Genomic DNA, 17,888 nt, shown 5'->3' with positions numbered 1-17,888 from the left:
CACTATACCTATGATCAATGGGATGTGATCGTCAGTCAACAAACACACCAGTCTTAATGCATTATTATTGTCCCTTAATAATAATACTCGACTAGGGACCTTTAGGAATATTGATACTATTCTCATAATCTCATTTCTAAGTCATGTACTTAGAGATATAGAATATCATATTTCAAGGACATTTATTAATCTAACATTTATATCGCTGGAAATTAAGAATTAATAAATTATAAAGAGAATAATCGATTGAACATTAACATTAATAATCCTAATGTCTTAAACTAAAATATTATAGTGTTGTCTCTAGGGTACAAACACTAACATTAGGGTCTCAGGTGACGGAGGTGTTACCCTCTAGTGGATCAGCTGGAGCACGACCATGCTAACTAATTCACAAATATTTATTTGTACATCTCTTAGATGTATAAAAGATATATTCAAAAGGTACATACACATTATTAAATTACATATTAACATTCAGGTACGTAAAGATTTCCATTTCTCAATTCTAGTCATCAGAGGAGCATCCCATCCATGTACATAATCTTCATGAAATTTGAACCAAAATCTATAAATCTCTGGAACAGGACAATTATTGATCATAGGGGCCTGTAAATATAATCATAATATCAACACAATATGATATGAGTTAATAAACATTGACAAACCAGTAAAGCATACATACTGAAACAAAGTGATTAGAGCTTCTTATAAATGCTATGCAGATGAGTTTCTCCGGACTACTAATGCCTTCTGGAATATATAGCGGCAAATATGTCAAAGTACCCATTTATATCGGGTTCAAAGCAACTAAAATCACATTGTAAATAGTCACAATTACTGGTCCCATTTCATCCAAAGACATCCAATACTCATAAAAACAAGGACTTTCACAATGGTTAACTCTTCTTAACGTCATTCTTGCTTCATCTAAATTTTTATGCCATACTTTCATCCAATAATCCAAACGCGTCTCTATGAAATCATGCAAATCTGTACGCACCCTTCTCCATTGATCTTCTGACCCATAAATCTGATGGGCTACTAATCTATAACCATAATTACCGTTAGCGGAAACATTTACATATTCATGAATATATGGAACAACAAATTTTGGAATTTCTAAAGGAATGGATTCTTCCGTTACGGGCCCTTTGAACTTTTTACCTGATTTAGATGTAGAAGTTTCTTTGTCAACATTCTCAAAGTATGAAGGATCTCTTTTTGTGGAACTCCTACTTTTCGGGCGCCCCTTACTTTGTCATTCACTAAAAGGCTCTTCCACTATCACTGTCTCTGGGTGCATCATTTTCTCCAGTTTAGATATATACATTTTCTTCACCTCCAGTGATTGTTTCAGCATAATGTTAAAGTAATTCCATAAAATCTCATCATCATCTTGAAATTGTTCGTGGTTATCATCAAAAAAAAGTATCACCCAAAAAATATGAATACTATTCAACTCGATGCTCTTTCCTTCATTATCTAATATCCTCATCTCATGCGCACATGGAAGACCATGAGTTGTTCTCAAGTAACAACCACATGTAGCAGGGTCAATGCTTACTCCGTGACGACTATATTCCTTAATAAATTTTTTAATAGCTGTATGAGAAATTTTACCAATCAATTCAGTCAAGAGATGCAAAACAATGACATGAAGATCCTTGTTCGTGGACTTGACGAAACTAGCTTTAATTTCATTTTCTTGAAGTTATAAATATGAATGCACCCTCGACCAAATTGTGTCTAGACTCCCCGTTGAAGTCCTCAAAAATCTCTTTAGTGAATTATGAGCGCTTTCAACCCTATTATTAAGAAAGGATAATATTAAAATAATATAATAAACTATTAAAACTAACAAAAAGAAAAAAATGATGAACAACTAATACCTGTTTGTGGTACAATTTCCAAAATGTAACAGCTTATTTGTGTAAGCATGCACAAATTTTTTTGCATGAATCAGCCACGTATCTTGCACATATGTTACTAGGTTGGGATGACCAGCAAATTTCTTTTGAAAATGTTGTACTTTTTCTTCATAATCTGCTTCTGTTTGAGCATATACAATCTTATTCCAGTTACCAACAAATGCATGTGAAAATACCATACTGACAGTCACCTTTTTTGCCTTGGCTTCCACATTTTTTGCAATATGTCTTGTGCACAACATATGATAACTATCCTGGAATATCACACTGATTGCATTTATTAAATCAAATTCTCTATCCGTAAAAATGACTTCTGGAATCTGATTTGGGCTGAAGAGATCTTTCGTGCATTGAAGAGCCCATTCAAAACTACTTTTTTTCTCATCTTGTAAGAATGCCAATCCAACGACAAAAATTTCCCAGTTGGAACGACGCCGATAATTTCAAGTAACGTCATTTTATATTTATTGGTCTTATATGTGCAATCCATTATTAGCACGTGATAGAACTGATGCAACAACTTTATGACCTTTTTATTAGCAAAAAACAAATCAGTGACCATGTTATCGATTAGTGAAACTTGGTATTGAAAAAAATAGGACTCCTTGCACTGATCCATCAAAAGTTGCTGAATGACTGAATGGCCTTCCATTTCTTCTTTTCTCAACTTCTATCTGTAGTAGTACACCTGCTTCATCGTCGTTAAATTATCCTTATTTTCATTCTTGATAGAAATCAAAAGTTGAGATGGAGGCACATGAGCTCATGTCAATTCCTTTGCTTTAATTTTCTCATCCTCAGACAACCTGCTTATTATTGAACGACCCACATTATATGTCGGAAAGTTGTGATTGTGATTCCCGTTAATCACAAATAATTTCCATGTTGCTGCAGAAATTTCTTTTCCTTTGAAACGAAATGGACAGTAACATCTTTTGGTTCCACTGTAACGCTTATTATTAACTTGAGGCACACTCCCCTTATCTTTATTTCTACGGTAACCTAATGATCTTTCACATCCGAGATATACAAAAGCAGTTCCCAAGCCTTTTCCTTCCCCTCCTTTAGAAGAAAGCACAGTTATGCAGATATTATTTTTCTTCCCAACGTCTCTGACAAATGCTTCTAAGTCACGTCGACTAAAAAATATCTTATCTGTCTCGAATAAGTGACCAACATTCACTAATTCATTGGAAGCAACATCAAAATATACATCCTGCAATACTCAACATGAAAATAAATATAAATTAACATAAATACTATTAGATGCATATAAATAATTTAGCAAAAGAAATATAAGAAAATTTGGAACAAAAAATAATTATAAAAAACTCACCTCAGACTCTTATTTTCCATCCATAGATAAATAAATTTTTTCCTGTGAAAAAAGACCAACAATCCAAAGAGTTAATGCAATAACTAGAAAATATTGTTTCATGTGAAATTATTATTTATGTGAGACAAAAAAATAATATCAATATAATATATAGATTAATTGCAAGCTAATACATAAATGATAGTCTAGCTTACATATAATTTTATCTAAGATATCTAATGCACACTAAGATGAATATGTCAATGTCAAGTTAGGCCATGTATTTTCCCTACTCACTTTTACCAATTTTTCAACTATATTTACTTTACTCATTAAAATAATATTTATTTTAGATTCATTTATAAGCTGACCAATATATATGTTATATACCTTTTTAGTTATTATGTTATTAATTAGTAATTAAATTTATTAATTAAGACTGAATACATTACATAATTTAATTAATTTACAATATTCATATATATATATATTAATTTAATGTTGTATCTTAATTCTACTCGGGCAAAAAAAATGGTGCCAAAACATATATGTATTTTGAAAAATTATTTTATATTTAATGGGGATTGCATAGATTACAAAAAATGCAGAAAACTAAAATTTAATTTTTTTAAAAAAAAAAGATAAAACAAATGGTGTGAAAACACTACACTTATTATAAATTAGTTGAAAAAACATAAAACAAATAGTGTGAAAACACTATTTTATCTTACATTACATGCATGTATTAGTAGTTATTTAGTATTCATATATATATATATATATATATATATATTTATTTATTTTTAAATTAGTTAAAAATTAACTACAACACATATTTATAACTAGTGACTAAAAGATGACATAAAAATAAAGTTATATATTAATTTAGCACATATTATACAAATTTTCCAAGAAAAAAAGAGTACCATCAAAAGGGCATAAATTAGCTAAAAATTTAACTACAATATATGTGGCGCCCTCCAAACCCGGGTAAGAAGTTTGGGGTCCATACACACACCTTATTAATAATCTACTTATAACAATGATAAAAATAATAATAATATGCAGTGACCCTACTTACCAACTACCACGGACCGCAACAGGTTAAATGTAATAACCCCAATTTTTGGAATTTTTGAAACCCTTATGAATAGTGTTTTGTTGAATAAGAAAATTTTTCATGCCATACTATGTAGGGGTTCTTTTATTGATCTTCTGGGATATTATTAGTACTCTATGTGGTATATAAGTGTATGTAAAGATCGCCAGAATCCAAATCCGAACACTTTGATTTTTCCCGGAAATCCACTAGATACGGAAAGAATTGAGTATAAGGTAACAGGAAAAAAATGATTTAAATTAAAGGATTATAAGAGAGGATCATAAAAGGATTATAATGTATTGAGAAAGGTTAAGGAAACCCAAGTAATAAGATCCCGGGTATGATCCCTCAAACGAGAAACGAGAACGAAAGTTAAGCGAACCGTATAACAGATCAGCAGTCATTAGGCAAACAATTACGAAGTTAATCAAGGAGGTTAGGGATGATGATGTCATCCAACCAATAATAAGAGGGCAAGTAAGGGATGATGACATCACAAGGTGATATAAGCATGACATAGGGGGAAGGAGGTGTGGATGAATGATAACCACACAAAGTTCAAGGTTAATAAGGTAATTAACCAAAATCTAATCAAAAAACAACCAAGCTAAGGTAAACAAATCACAAACACAAAATCATTTCATTCCTTCAACCATTGCTCTCGGCTTTTCTCTCCATTTCAAGAAGAAGAATTTCAAAATTCAAGTTCCAAGCTTCCTTAATTGGTAAGATAATTATCTAGTACTCCTTATGCATAGATATAGCTATCCTATAAGTTTAAGCCTCCAAATCATTCACAATCTTCTCCAAGAAATCAATGAAGAAGATAATGAATAGTGATTCCAAGATTTTTAACTTGATTTTTCTTGTTTTTCCTTTAAGATCCAAGCATCCCTAAGACATCTCAAGGCTTTTTAAGGCTTCCTAGCTACTCCAATCACTTCAAGGAAGGTATAACATCTCCAAACCCTAGATTTACTTTGTATATTAGGATGATTTTGATTGTTATGGTAAAAGAGTAGCTTGATGCTTGTAGGTTTAGAGTTTGGGTTGGAGTTGTAGTGAATTGAATGTTGAATCTTATTGATTAGTAAAGGACTTAAGTATAGTTTTGAATTCATGTTGAGAATAACATAAATTGGAGAACTTGAGGTGTTGGGGCTGTTGTAGTGTGATATGGATGGATTTTGGTTGTATCAATGAATTGGTATTGATTGGTGGTTGATTTGGAATGGTATAAATTTGGGAAATCGCGTAAATATAGTCGTCGTAATGTCCGATTTACTTTAGGCTGTTTTGTTCTTAACATTAGGACCCAAGAACTCCCTTCTAGGTTTTGACCATTGCCATGATTAGATAGTTCATGTTACGAGCTTCATTTTGATATGTGGTTCATTTGATTCTGATGTACGGTTTAGGAGAAACGGTCGTTTTAAGTAACGACGTTTCGCGAACAAACCATTACCCCTCGCCTTACTTTGAAACATAGGTTAAAGACCTTAAAGGACTAATTGGAGTATGAAACATTTATTTAAAGTGTAATAGGCAGTTGGTAAGACACTCGCGAAAGAATCGCCTTAAAACTTGTAATGGTTAATTTATTAAAAATGGTGGAGCCGAGGGTACTCGAGCGACTTAAGTGAATCGTTAAGCGCAAAGCGAGCGTTAGAGTCTAAATTGGTTAAAGTATAGATTTATAAGTGACTTTGGTTTAATTCCAACTTATATGTTGTTTATAGGTTACCAGACTCGTCCCAAGCCATTTGTAACCCCCAGTCGCTCAGGCAAGTTTTCTACCCGTATAACTGTTGTTGTGATGTATATGTGTATATGCATGATCTTGTGATAAATGCATATTTGTTATTAGCAAATTCTTGCGATATATTGTAGCATGTGATATGGTATATATGCATGCATGTTCCGTATTCTTGATTTATATATCTGTTGGTTCAAATGCTTATTAGTTGCATAATACTTATGCTAGAGATAAGCAGTAGTTGTGTATACCCTTAGTATAGGGGACCAAAAGGCGAACATTTTCTAAAACCGGGAGTCGATGTTCTCGAGTATATTATATACATATATATTTAAATATATATATATATATGATTAGTTTTTAAAACTATTAATCGAGTAAGGTTTGTTCGATAACTTTATATTATTTAATGAATATTACTTGAATATTCATTCGAGGACTTATGACTCCTTTTATTTTATTTATGAATATTATTTCGAATATTCATTCGAGGGCTTATGACTCAGTTTATATTATTTAATTAATATTATTTGAACATTCATTTAAGGACCTATGACTCCGATTATTTGCTGAGATATATTCTTTATTTTATTAAAGAATAAGGTGTCGATAATCAAACTTATTTTTTTGATTATTCAAATAAAGATAGTACTTTCGTACAAGTATATCTTTGGTTATTTAATACTCGTTTCAAGTATAAGTTTTACAACTTCTACTTCAATTATTTGTATAAAGATTATTCTTTATGGGAATATTATTTAAATAATAATATTCAGATATTTTCTAATATATTGGGACTGATTTACTTTATTAAATCAGCAATACTCCAAACACTCTTTAAAGTGTTTTCGAGTCCTTAAAATGATTTTCAAAAGTTAGAGCGGATCCCAAAACTCAATTTTTTTATATATTTAAGATCTTCCTTTTTAAAGGGGAGTATCTTGTAACTTCATCTTTTAAACTTATATCTGGTTAATGATTATCTTATGCATGACAAAGATTTTCACAAAAAACGTTGAGACAAGGTTAGATATATGAGATCACCTTGCAACGATATTTTTATACAGTTATAAACTGGAACTCTGTGTATATTAGGCATGGAAGAGGACTTCCAAGATTTTGAAAAGTATATAAGTATATATACTGAATATTTTGTGACTTCGTCGCATTAAGATATCAAACTTGGTTCATTTCTTCTTGACCAGGACTTTCATGAGTACTATGAGAATGCTCATATATTGTTAATTATTATACATATTATTTCGGTGGGCTTGTTGCTCACCCTTGCTTTCTTCTTCATCACACAACAACAGATAGAAAAGATGAACAGGACCAAGCTCCCGATTCGCAAGCGGTTAGGAAACGTTCCGCAGTTTCCTATAGGCGTTGATGCCGTTATAGCCGAGGTGGGATCTACCAATAGGCTAGGCTTTCAACTCTTGATGTACCAGACTTATGTATATTTATGAATTGTAATAATGGCAAGAAAATGTAAATTTATTCAGAAACCCTTTTAAGGTGTAATGGCATATAATTGTGGAATAAAGTGACTTGTATTATTTTTTTTTGGTATTCATCTCTGAGACTATAACTTGTGTGTGTGTATATTGTGGGGTCACAGTATGTAGTAGTTAGTTGTTTATTAAGATTAAGTGTTATTAAGGGAAATGGAACTCGTGACAACCCGGATCCCCGACCCCGGATTTGGGGGTGTTACAGAAATGGTATCAGAGCTAAGCGTTATAAACCTCATAGATGAAGTGACGTTAAAATAATTTCACTAAGATAAATAAGAACTCTTGCCAAGTTCATAGTCGGACTACCTAATGTAGTACTGACAGTTAAAACCCTTAGGGGAACCCTTATAAATATCGTTATAGAGGCGTAGTTCGTTATCATATATGGTAGCGGGATTCCGAACCCTGAGGTTGAGGAGCAACAACGCGATGATATTTTATTAGGTATTGGAGATCAGATTGTGGATCCGATAGAGCGTCCTAACATGGGACCGGACGATGTTCATATTGAGGATGTAGCGGTTGAGGATGTTGTCCTAGAAGGGATTATTGCTGAGAAGGATGTCGTGAAGGATATTGACAAGAATGAATAAAGGACCACTGAGGAATTGATGACCATGGTTAGGGCGACTACCAGAGGTAGGATTGGTCGGTCACTACCGGAGGTTCGTTTAAGTTTGTAAAGATAGTAGCCCCTTTAACGCGGCTTACTTGTAAGACTGAGAAGTTCGAATGGACAGAGAAATGCGAGAACAGCTCTTAAGAACTGAAGCAAAGGTTGGTGACGGCCTCTATGTTGGCGTTGCCGGATGGAAAAGGAGATTTTTTTTGATTTGTAGTGATGCTTCGTATAAGGAATTAGGGTGCTTCTTATACAGCACAACAAGGTAATCACGTACGCGTCAAGACAACTAAGGGAATATAAAATTCGATATCCCCACCCATGAGCTTGGGCTCGTGGAAATAGTTTTGCCATTTAGGTTGGAGGCATTACTTGTATGGAGAAAATTGCGAGATTTACATAAACATAAGTTCTCTAGTACATTTTCACGCAGAAAGAGCTCAACATGCGCCAGAGGAGGTGGTTAGAGCTAATCAAGGATTTCGATTATGAGATTCTTTATCATCCAGGGAAAGCAAAAATAGTGGCTAATGCCCTTAGTATAAAAGAGAGACTCAAAATGAAAATGTCTTTGGGAGAGTTGACAAGAGATTTTGAGAAAATGGAAATAGAAGTGAAGGTAACCGGAGCCGGTACCGAAAAGTTGTTTGAGATTGCAATACAGCCTGAATTATTGGAGAAGATCATATTGTGCCAAGAAAAAAAAAGTGATGAATAGAGGCAGAGAACCAATGACCGAAGAAAAGATTAATACCTAGAAAGATGATGAGGGAATAATGAGGTATCCCTACAGAATTTGGGTTCCAAATGTTCAAGAGCTTAAGGACTGGATCTTAGATGAAAGTCATAGTTCGAGGAATAAGATTTAGGGCAAACCCTGAATGTGATAGTCAGGGAGGACGCCATCAAGATAGAAGGAACCCATAACATAATGCAGTGGAAAATGAGGATTTAAAACATGTAAGATGACCCCGATTATGGGGAGGATGAGAAAACATTTCATACTGAGAAAACAGAAGTCGATCAAGTTAGGGAGAACCGGGATGGTACTCCTATGGGGCAATTCATGGACCTGCCTAAACAAAAATTATACTTTTATTCCCAAACACCACCCTGAGGAAACAATGCAGTGGGAAATTCTTTCAGGACCTTTAAGTCACTAAGCTCTCAGAGTTCCAAGGAACAAGCTGACCTAGCCGAGGAAAGAGCCTGGACAAAGGAAATAGAGAAATGATTTTATATTCTAAATGATTGATGAAGCGCAAAAGACTGTTTTTATCACTTACCCTCCTAAGAGAGAGACCACCCGCTGGTGAAAGACCAAGAAAGGCACGGAGCAAGAGGTTATGATAAACTGATTACAGTTCAGTCAATTATTTTCAGGAAAGTACTTCCCAAGGTTATGGAGATAGTTTAAAAGCTTTAGAGCCAGAACAAGGCAGACGAGTATGATGAATTATGAATCTAAGTTGTAAAAGTTGTCAAGATTCGTTCTGAGGACACGAATCCAGAATGACGGGATGTTTGAAATCAATGCTTATGTTGTGTTAGTTCAGGAAATAATGATAAGAGAAAGGAAAATAAAAAGAAACTGAAGTGGAAAGGAATATAAAGGCAATAGAGTTTGAGGAATAATAAGGAATTTGGGTATGAGGAAACCCTAAAGACTCGTAGCAATAGAAATAGAAAAGTAAGTAATCGTCAGGATGAGGGTGATTCACCATGAGTTAAATTGATGGTTGAAGGCATAAGAGATACATATAGGTTGTACCCCCTTCAAGTTGGAAGGATTCGGGAAACCTTGAGATAGTTCGAAGGATAAATAATGAGACGCGGATAGACCGAGGAGACAAGAAAGTAAGAAATTAGGAAAATTTGATGAAGGAAGTGACGTTCAAGAATGTGGAGTGTGAGACCGGTGGCTTGATACCCAGGAAAGAAGACGCCAGGAATGAGAGATATCCCAACATTGAGATGACTGTTGAGATAAACAACAAAAGTAAATACGGAATTATTAAGAAGGAGTTCACGTTGAACACGACCAATATCTTCCAGAACATCCTTGTTATCATTACCGAATCAGGCAAGAAAAGTGGATAACCGTTATTGTCTTTTGAGGCCATATGGATTGACCTCATTTTGGATAAGGATATTATTATGAAATTAGGCATATACTATCGAGGTGGGAATGATTGAATAAAGACATCCTCATCAGGGATATATGACTTGATTTATCCATGGAAGGATGCATGTACCTTTTTAAAGGTGGAATTAAGGATAGAACATCGGTAACTTAAAATGAATCCTAGGGGAATGCATAAAGGTTGGCATTTCACCCTTAATAGGGACAGCATGAGTTTTGACAAGTATGAATTGGAAAGGATCAAGGTAACAACAACCTTTAAAGATCAGTAAAGAAATTTTTCAGAAGTACATAGACAATGGTTCTAGTATTAGTAAATGATATTTTGATATGCCCTGTATCCAGGGAATACAGGAGGAACGATTCAAGGATAACCTTAGAGGTTTTACAAGGAGAAAGGTAATATTCAAAATTCTCAAGAATAGAAATATTGATAAAGGAAATATGACATAATTATAATGATGCCAAGTGGGGCACGTGTTAAACCACGAGAAAGTATGGATCGAACCAGTAAAGGTCGAAATTGTTCAAGGAAATTAGGACCTAAGATAAAAAATGTTCTAAGTATGATTGAGAGTCAGTCGTGACAGTGATTAACCTCTAAAGACTGAGGCAATAACTTATGGAAAAATGGTGATATTTTTTTTTACTCATCAGATTTTAAGGAAAACATCTTCACATAAGTAGTGATTGAAATGAGGTAGAAAATTTATTTGGAGGTGGTTAAAATGACATTGACTGTAAGGAAATTTTACTATCAGGAAAGGCCAAAGAGGTGGCCGACACTTTAAAGGTAAGAGGACAATTATAGGCGCTTGTGCCAAAGGAATATAGTGATGATGGTTAAAGCTGTGAAGGTTGTATTATGGTTTGGAAGATTGACATTCCTTCTGATGACTGTGCAATACCTAACCGTAATAGTAGTTGGTAAAGGTTTAATTCGTGTAATCGCCATGAGCAGGCTATCTATCTCAGAAGGTACTATCTTGAGATAAGCCAGGACCATATTTCAAAAAGGACTAGACGAACCTTTGAGTTAAGTCTTCTATTGAAGGCATATGATTAAGAATGGTATTAACCTGTTATCGTTGCTTTGATTGAAACTCTTCTGTAATTTTATCTGCTTCATGTCATGAAAGTACGTCAGGATCTGGAGTGTTCTTCATGAATTATGAATGGTAATTATGTTAACTCCTTAGAAGAATTTGATACGACAGGTATGTACTCCGTATGGTTAGCTATTAAGATTCCAAGGAAAATGAATGACGGCAGTAGGTCAGTGGTGGACCATAGTAATGCAGCAACGATTCTTTGAATAATGAGCCGATTACAACCGTGAGAGTTGTAGTGTAATGGATGTTGAGTTTGGGACCCCTAATCGGGTTGTGGTGATGTATAAGTTGTCGTTGAATAGACTGGTTAAGTAGATTATCTACCTATTGAATATTTATTCCTTCTTATCAATAGAGAGTCGTATTACTATACGAGGAAGGTTGCGATGCAAGCATATAATTCTAGTAACGATGGTGTCTAGAATGAGATCCCAGATTTGATTTTCGATGTCGAGGGAGTTTCAAAGGTGATTATGTATAAGCTCGAGGAAGAGCATGGGTCCATAGAATGATGGACGGAATAGAAAAAATATTTAGGCATGTGAAATACGATGCTATAATACTTGATGTTGATATAAATACATATATGTTTTGTTCTCCTATGACAAACCTCTATAGTTCAGAGGTAGATTCCAAGCCAGATATTTTATGGCAATATTTTTTTACATATATACAATTCTCTTCAGTTCGTTCTTTTCTCTTCTTTTCATTTCATGTAAGCTGAGAAGAACAACCCTTCCAGAAGGGGAGGTATTGCCGAATGACTATCTATCTTTGTGATAGAAGCCTAGTAGGATACCACATGTCGTTTAATTACTTGTCAAGTGTTAAAGGCTGGCCACCTTCTGTACTAACTATGCAATAGAACAAGTGTTCATGATCATAGTGATCTCTCAACAAATTCCTTTACTTCTATATGATGGATCAAGCTTTCGAAGATGGAAGCAGCTAAAGGAAATAGTATCAGTACGATGGTATTCCGATTCTAACGCGTTAGTGATACTAAGGTTGATGTGGTTATTAAAAGGTTATAGAACATTAACGAGCAAAAGTATAACCAGTATAATATTAGGAACGGAAGGTAGTAGCGATTACGAACTGGAAAAGAATGGGTATTGAGAAGCAAAAGCTCTAATGCTAAAAGCTATAATGAGAGTCTGTGTAATAGACTTGAGAGAATTTGGAATGATCACTTAACGCGGATTGAGTTTTCTCACGATAATAGATCGTATGTCAGGTATCTAGATGTCGTCTTATGAGATCTTTGAGGGAAGAAAATGTCGATCTCCCTTATGTTAGGATGAAGTTGTAGAGCGCAAGATGCTCGGACCAGCAGTGGTCCAAAGGACCAAGGATATGATAGATCTAATCAGAGGACGGCTGGTAGTAGCCCAAGATGGACATGAGAAATATGTTAATTTGACACGAAAGGACAAAGAATAGGAAATAGGGGACCTAGTAATGTTAAAGGTATCCCTTGGAAAGGATTGATGAGGTTCAAAAAGAAAAGAAAGCTAAGCCTACGAATTGTTGGACCCTTTGAGGTATTAAGACATATTGGGAAGTTAGCATATGAGCTAGCCCTACCCCCGAACATGTAGTAAGTTCATAACGTGTTCCACATATCAATGTTAAGGAAGTGTAATTCGGATGCCGGACAAATAGGGGCATATGAGTGCATAGACATGCAACCAGACGTAACCTACATGGAACAACCAGGAAGGGTTATAGATCAAAAATGGACAAATGCTTAGGAGAAGAGTTATCAAACTAGTCAGAGTTTGATGGTAGAACCACAATATGGGAAAATTACGTAAGAGTTAGAAAGTGCAATGCTAAGAAAGTATCCCTACTCTTTTTCTATCTGATTCCGGGACGAAATCCTTTTAAGGAGGGGAGACTGTAATAACCCCAATTTTTGGAATTTTTGAAACCCTTATGAATAGTGTTTTGCTGAATAAGAAAACTTTTCATGCCACACTATATAGGGGTTCTTTTATTGATCTTCTGGGATATTATTAGTACTCTATGTGGTATATAAGTGTATGTAAAGATCGCCAGAATCCAAATCCGAACACTTTGATTTTTCCCAGAAATCCACTAGATACGGAAAGAATTGAGTATAAGGCAACAGGATAAAAAGGATTTAAATTAAAGGATTATAAGAGAGGATCATAAAAGTATTATAATGTATTGAGAAAGGTTAAGGAAACCCAAGTAATAAGATCTCGGGTATGATCCCTCAAACGAGAAACGAGAACGAAAGTTAAGCGAACCGTATAACAGATCAGCGGTCATTAGGCAAACAATTAGGAAGTTAATCAAGGAGGTTAGGGATGATGAGGTCATCCAACCAATAATAAGAGGGCAAGTAAGGGATGATGACATCACAAGGTGACATAAGCATGACATAGGGGGGAAGGAGGTGTGGATGAATGATAACCACACAAAGTTCAAGGTTAATGTTAGGATGATAGGTCGCTGGCACAGGCTGCTGTTGTCGCTGATAATTATTCACATACTGAACAGATTCATTGACAAGAGAACACTGATCCGTAGCATGAGAACCTACACAAAGCTCACAAACCATAGCTATTTGATTAACTCCATACGTAGCCAGAGAATCAACCTTCATTGATAGCGCTTGGAGCTGGGCTGCAATAGCGGTGGCTGCATCAACTTCCAGAATACCTGCTACCTTGCCTGACGTCATCCTCTGAGTTGGGTTTTGATGCTCATTTGCAGCCATCGTCTCGATAAGATTATACGCCTCAGTATAGCTTTTAGCCCATAAGGCGCCTCCAGCTGCTGCATCGAGCATGGGCCGAGATTGGGCCCCCAAACCATTATAAAAACCAGTGATTACCATCCAATCCGGCATTCCATGATGTGGACATTTTCTCAACATTTCCTTGTAGCGTTCCCAAGCCTCGCACATAGATTCTGTAGGTTGCTGCACAAACTGAGTAAGAGCACTCCTCATAGCAGCAGTCTTTGCCATTGGATAAAACTTCACCAGAAACTTTTGCGCAAGATCTTGCCACGTAGTGATGGACCCAGCTGGTTCAGAATGTAACCAGTCTTTAGCTTTATCCCTCAGTGAGAATGGGAAAAGCCTCAACTTGATAGCCTCATCAGTCACGCCATTATACTTAAAAGTGCTGCAGATCTCGACAAAATTCCTTATGTGCATGTTGGGGTCTTCAGTTGCCGCTCCTCCAAAAGAAACAGAATTCTGCACCATCTGAATAGTGCCCGGCTTGATCTCAAAGGTGTTAGCTTGAATAGCCGGATGAAGGATGCTTGACTGAATGTCATCAATTTTAGGCCGAGAAAAATCCATAAGAGCTGGATCAGCTTGAACAATACGATCTCCCATGTTTACTGGTTCTTTCTGCTCAGTTCCTGAATCCGAATCCTCAAAATCTAACTTCTCCGGAGTATCAATAACTTCGTCTTTTCCTTCAGCTGTATCTAAGGTCCTCTTGCGAGCACGAGAACGAGTTTGCATAAACGCTTGCTAAAGTACCTGAAACACAACCGAAAAGAGTAATTAACTACTACGTCCTAATCACTGAGTCCTAATGACCAATGATGGTAAGTACATAAACTAAACAAATACGCCGAGTCCCCGGCAGCGGCGCCAAAAACTTGTTAGGGCGAAATCACACACTAATATTCATGCAAGTATACGCGTTCGCAAGTAATATAGAATACTTTCTAGTTCGTTCCCTCAGAGACTCAGACTAATTTATTGTCTAATTTAACTCACTCACCAATGTATGATTACTTCTCAATGTTAAGATAATAACACTTAAAATTGTTGATTAAATATTAACTATAATTAACTACTTAATTAACCACTTAACTAACACTTCAATTTATCAATAATAAAACACTCATGAGATCACAACTTCATTATTACTTCCTTCTATAGCCATAGTTATTACCTTTAGCATGTGACAGTGATGATATTAATCGAATAACACGAAACTGATAAAAGCCTACTTTCATTGTACTAATACCATTCTACCAAACATCCACAATTAAGATAGAAGTTGAATAGTCATCAATTATGTTGAGTTCCTATATGTCTACAGAAATTGACAACACAACGGTTTAAGCACAAGTTATTCCTTTTTGATTACATAGGGCAAATAAAACTGTTAGAGTTACCCACTAATCATGCACAATATACATGAACCTATGCTAGCATGGCAAGTTCTAAATCTCAAGATCCACCGTCGCTTCACAAGAGATTAACACCCTATCTTATACGTTCGCGACGCACATAAGACGAATACGCACAACCAATACTAGATATCATGTAATCATCACATACTAAAGTATTAAACAATTAACTAAAGAATTCCATAATAAATCCGTTGCAACCCCATGATCACGATTAGCCCATAATAGAACTTATCGCCATTATGGGTTCATATGAAATCATGATAACAAACACAAGAAAATAACAACTAAACTGATTATATTAAAACAGAGTACGTCACAAGAGTAAATAAGTCAAAGCAAGAAAACTAGCATCCAACGTTACAACGAAACAAGAATCACAAGAATATATGCTTCCTCTTCGTTGCTGTGTGCTAAATCGGTCTTCTTCCTTATCTCCTTCGCTTCTTGCAAAACACAATCTAAAACATAATCTCCTCTTAATACTCTGTGAAAAACGTCTCAAATCTACTTATATAATAGTCCCATAAAACTCAGATTACATAGAAGTTGGAAGCCAAACAGAAGTAGAAGTCTAAAATAATATATCTTTTTCCCCGACCCTGTGCGGCCGCTCAGCATTTCTGCGCGGGCGCGCAAAGCTGCTGCGCGGCCGCTCAGCATTGCTGCGCGGGCGCGCAGGACCCTACTGGAAAATTTCCAGGTTTGCTCCGTTTCTTCGCCGTAATCTGCCCGTTCTTTTCCTCTCGCAATGGTGAACACATGCCAAGGCTTATTCTTGATGATTCCTTCTCCGAAATGCAACTAATACCCTGAAATGCATAAACACTAGAAAAACGCATCAAATACACAAAATACTTGATTTCAAGACACCAATTTAAGCCATTTTAAGACGTTCTAAGTGGTATAAAATGCCACTTATCAGTTAATAAGGTAATTAACCAAAATCTAATCAAAAAACAACCAAGCTAAGCTAAACAAATCACAAACATAAAATCATTTCATTTCTTCAACCCTTGCTCTCGGCTTTTCTCTCCATTTCAAGAAGAAGAATTTCAAAATTCAAGTTCCAAGCTTCCTTAATTGGTAAAATTATTATCTAGTACTCCTTATGCATAGATATAGCTATCCTATAAGTTTAAGCCTCCAAATCATTCACAATCTTCTCCAAGAAATCAATGAAGAAGATAATGAATAGTGATTTCAAGATTTTTAACTTGATTTTTCTTGTTTTTTCTTTAAGATCCAAGCATCCCTAAGACATCTCAAGGCTTCTTAAGGCTTCCTAGCTACTCCAATCACTTCAAGGAAGGTATAACATCTCCAAACCCTAGCTTTACTTTGTATATTAGGATGATTTTGATTTTTATGGTAAAAGAGTAGCTTGATGCTTGTAGGTTTAGAGTTTGGGTTGGAGTTGTAGTGAATTGAATGTTGAATCTTCTTGATTAGTAAAGGACTTAAGTATAGTTTTAAATTCATGTTGAGAATAACATGAATTGGAGAACTTGAGGTGTTGGGGCTGTTGTAGTGTGATATGGATGGATTTTGGTTGTGTGAATGAATTGGGATTGATTGGTGGTTGATTTGGAATGCAATAAATTTGGGAAATCGCGTTAACATAGCCGTCGTAATGTCCGATTTACTTTAGGCTGTTTTGTTCTTAACATTAGGACCCGATAACTCCCTGCTAAGTTTTGACCATTGCAATTATTAGATAGTTCATGTTACGAGCTTCGTTTTGATATGTGGTTCGTTTGATTCCGATGTACGGTTTAGGAGAAACGGTCGTTTTAAGTAACGACGTTTCGCGAACGAACCATTACCCCTCGCCTTACTTTGAAACATAGGTTAAAGACCTTAAAGGACTAATCGGAGTATGAAACATTTATGTAAAGTGTAATAGGAAGTTGGTAAGACACTCGCGAAAGAATCGCCTTAAAACTTGTAATGGTTAATTTATTAAAAATGTTGGAGCCGAGGGTACTCGAGCGACTTAAGTGAATCGTTAAGCGCAAAGCGAGCATTAGAGTCTAAATTGGTTAAAATATATATTTATAAGTGACTTTGGTTTAATTCCAACTTATATGTTGTTTATAGGTTACCAGACTCGTCCCAAGCCATTTGTAACCCCCAGTCGCTCAGGCAAGTTTTCTACCCGTATAACTGTTGTTGTGATGTATATGTGTATATGCATGA

General features: G+C 35.4%; 1 protein-coding gene and 1 non-coding gene across 2 annotated transcripts; one reads left to right on the top strand and one right to left on the bottom strand.

The window, feature by feature from the left end:
* Positions 1-2,694: 2,694 nt before the first annotated feature.
* LOC141688290 (uncharacterized) lies at positions 2,695-3,579 on the bottom strand. Its single transcript, XM_074492881.1, has 2 exons — positions 3,544-3,579; positions 2,695-3,147 (listed from the first exon to the last, which is right to left on the bottom strand). Exons 1-2 carry the CDS (start codon positions 3,577-3,579, stop codon positions 2,695-2,697), a joined length of 489 nt encoding a protein of 162 aa, XP_074348982.1.
* Positions 3,580-14,377: 10,798 nt separating this feature from the next.
* Positions 14,378-14,484, top strand: LOC141709434 (small nucleolar RNA R71). Its single transcript, XR_012570010.1, has one exon. It is a non-coding gene; the product is annotated as a small nucleolar RNA R71 (small nucleolar RNA).
* Positions 14,485-17,888: the final 3,404 nt, after the last annotated feature.

Source organism: Apium graveolens, chromosome 2 (genome assembly GCF_009905375.1).
Source record: "Apium graveolens cultivar Ventura chromosome 2, ASM990537v1, whole genome shotgun sequence".
In the NCBI taxonomy this organism is placed as follows: Eukaryota; Viridiplantae; Streptophyta; class Magnoliopsida; order Apiales; family Apiaceae; genus Apium; species Apium graveolens.
This window is presented reverse-complemented; position numbering and strand designations above follow the sequence as displayed.

What these genes read in the sequence shown, in the direction of transcription:
- LOC141688290 (XM_074492881.1), bottom strand. Translation starts at nt 3,579, where the DNA reads ATGAGTAAAGTAAATATAGTTGAAAAATTGGTAAAA. An exon ending in TAGTTGAAAAATTGGTAAAA is followed by an intron (nt 3,148 to 3,543) that starts GTGAGTAGGGAA and finishes TGAGTATTGCAG; the next exon opens with GATGTATATTTTGATGTTGC.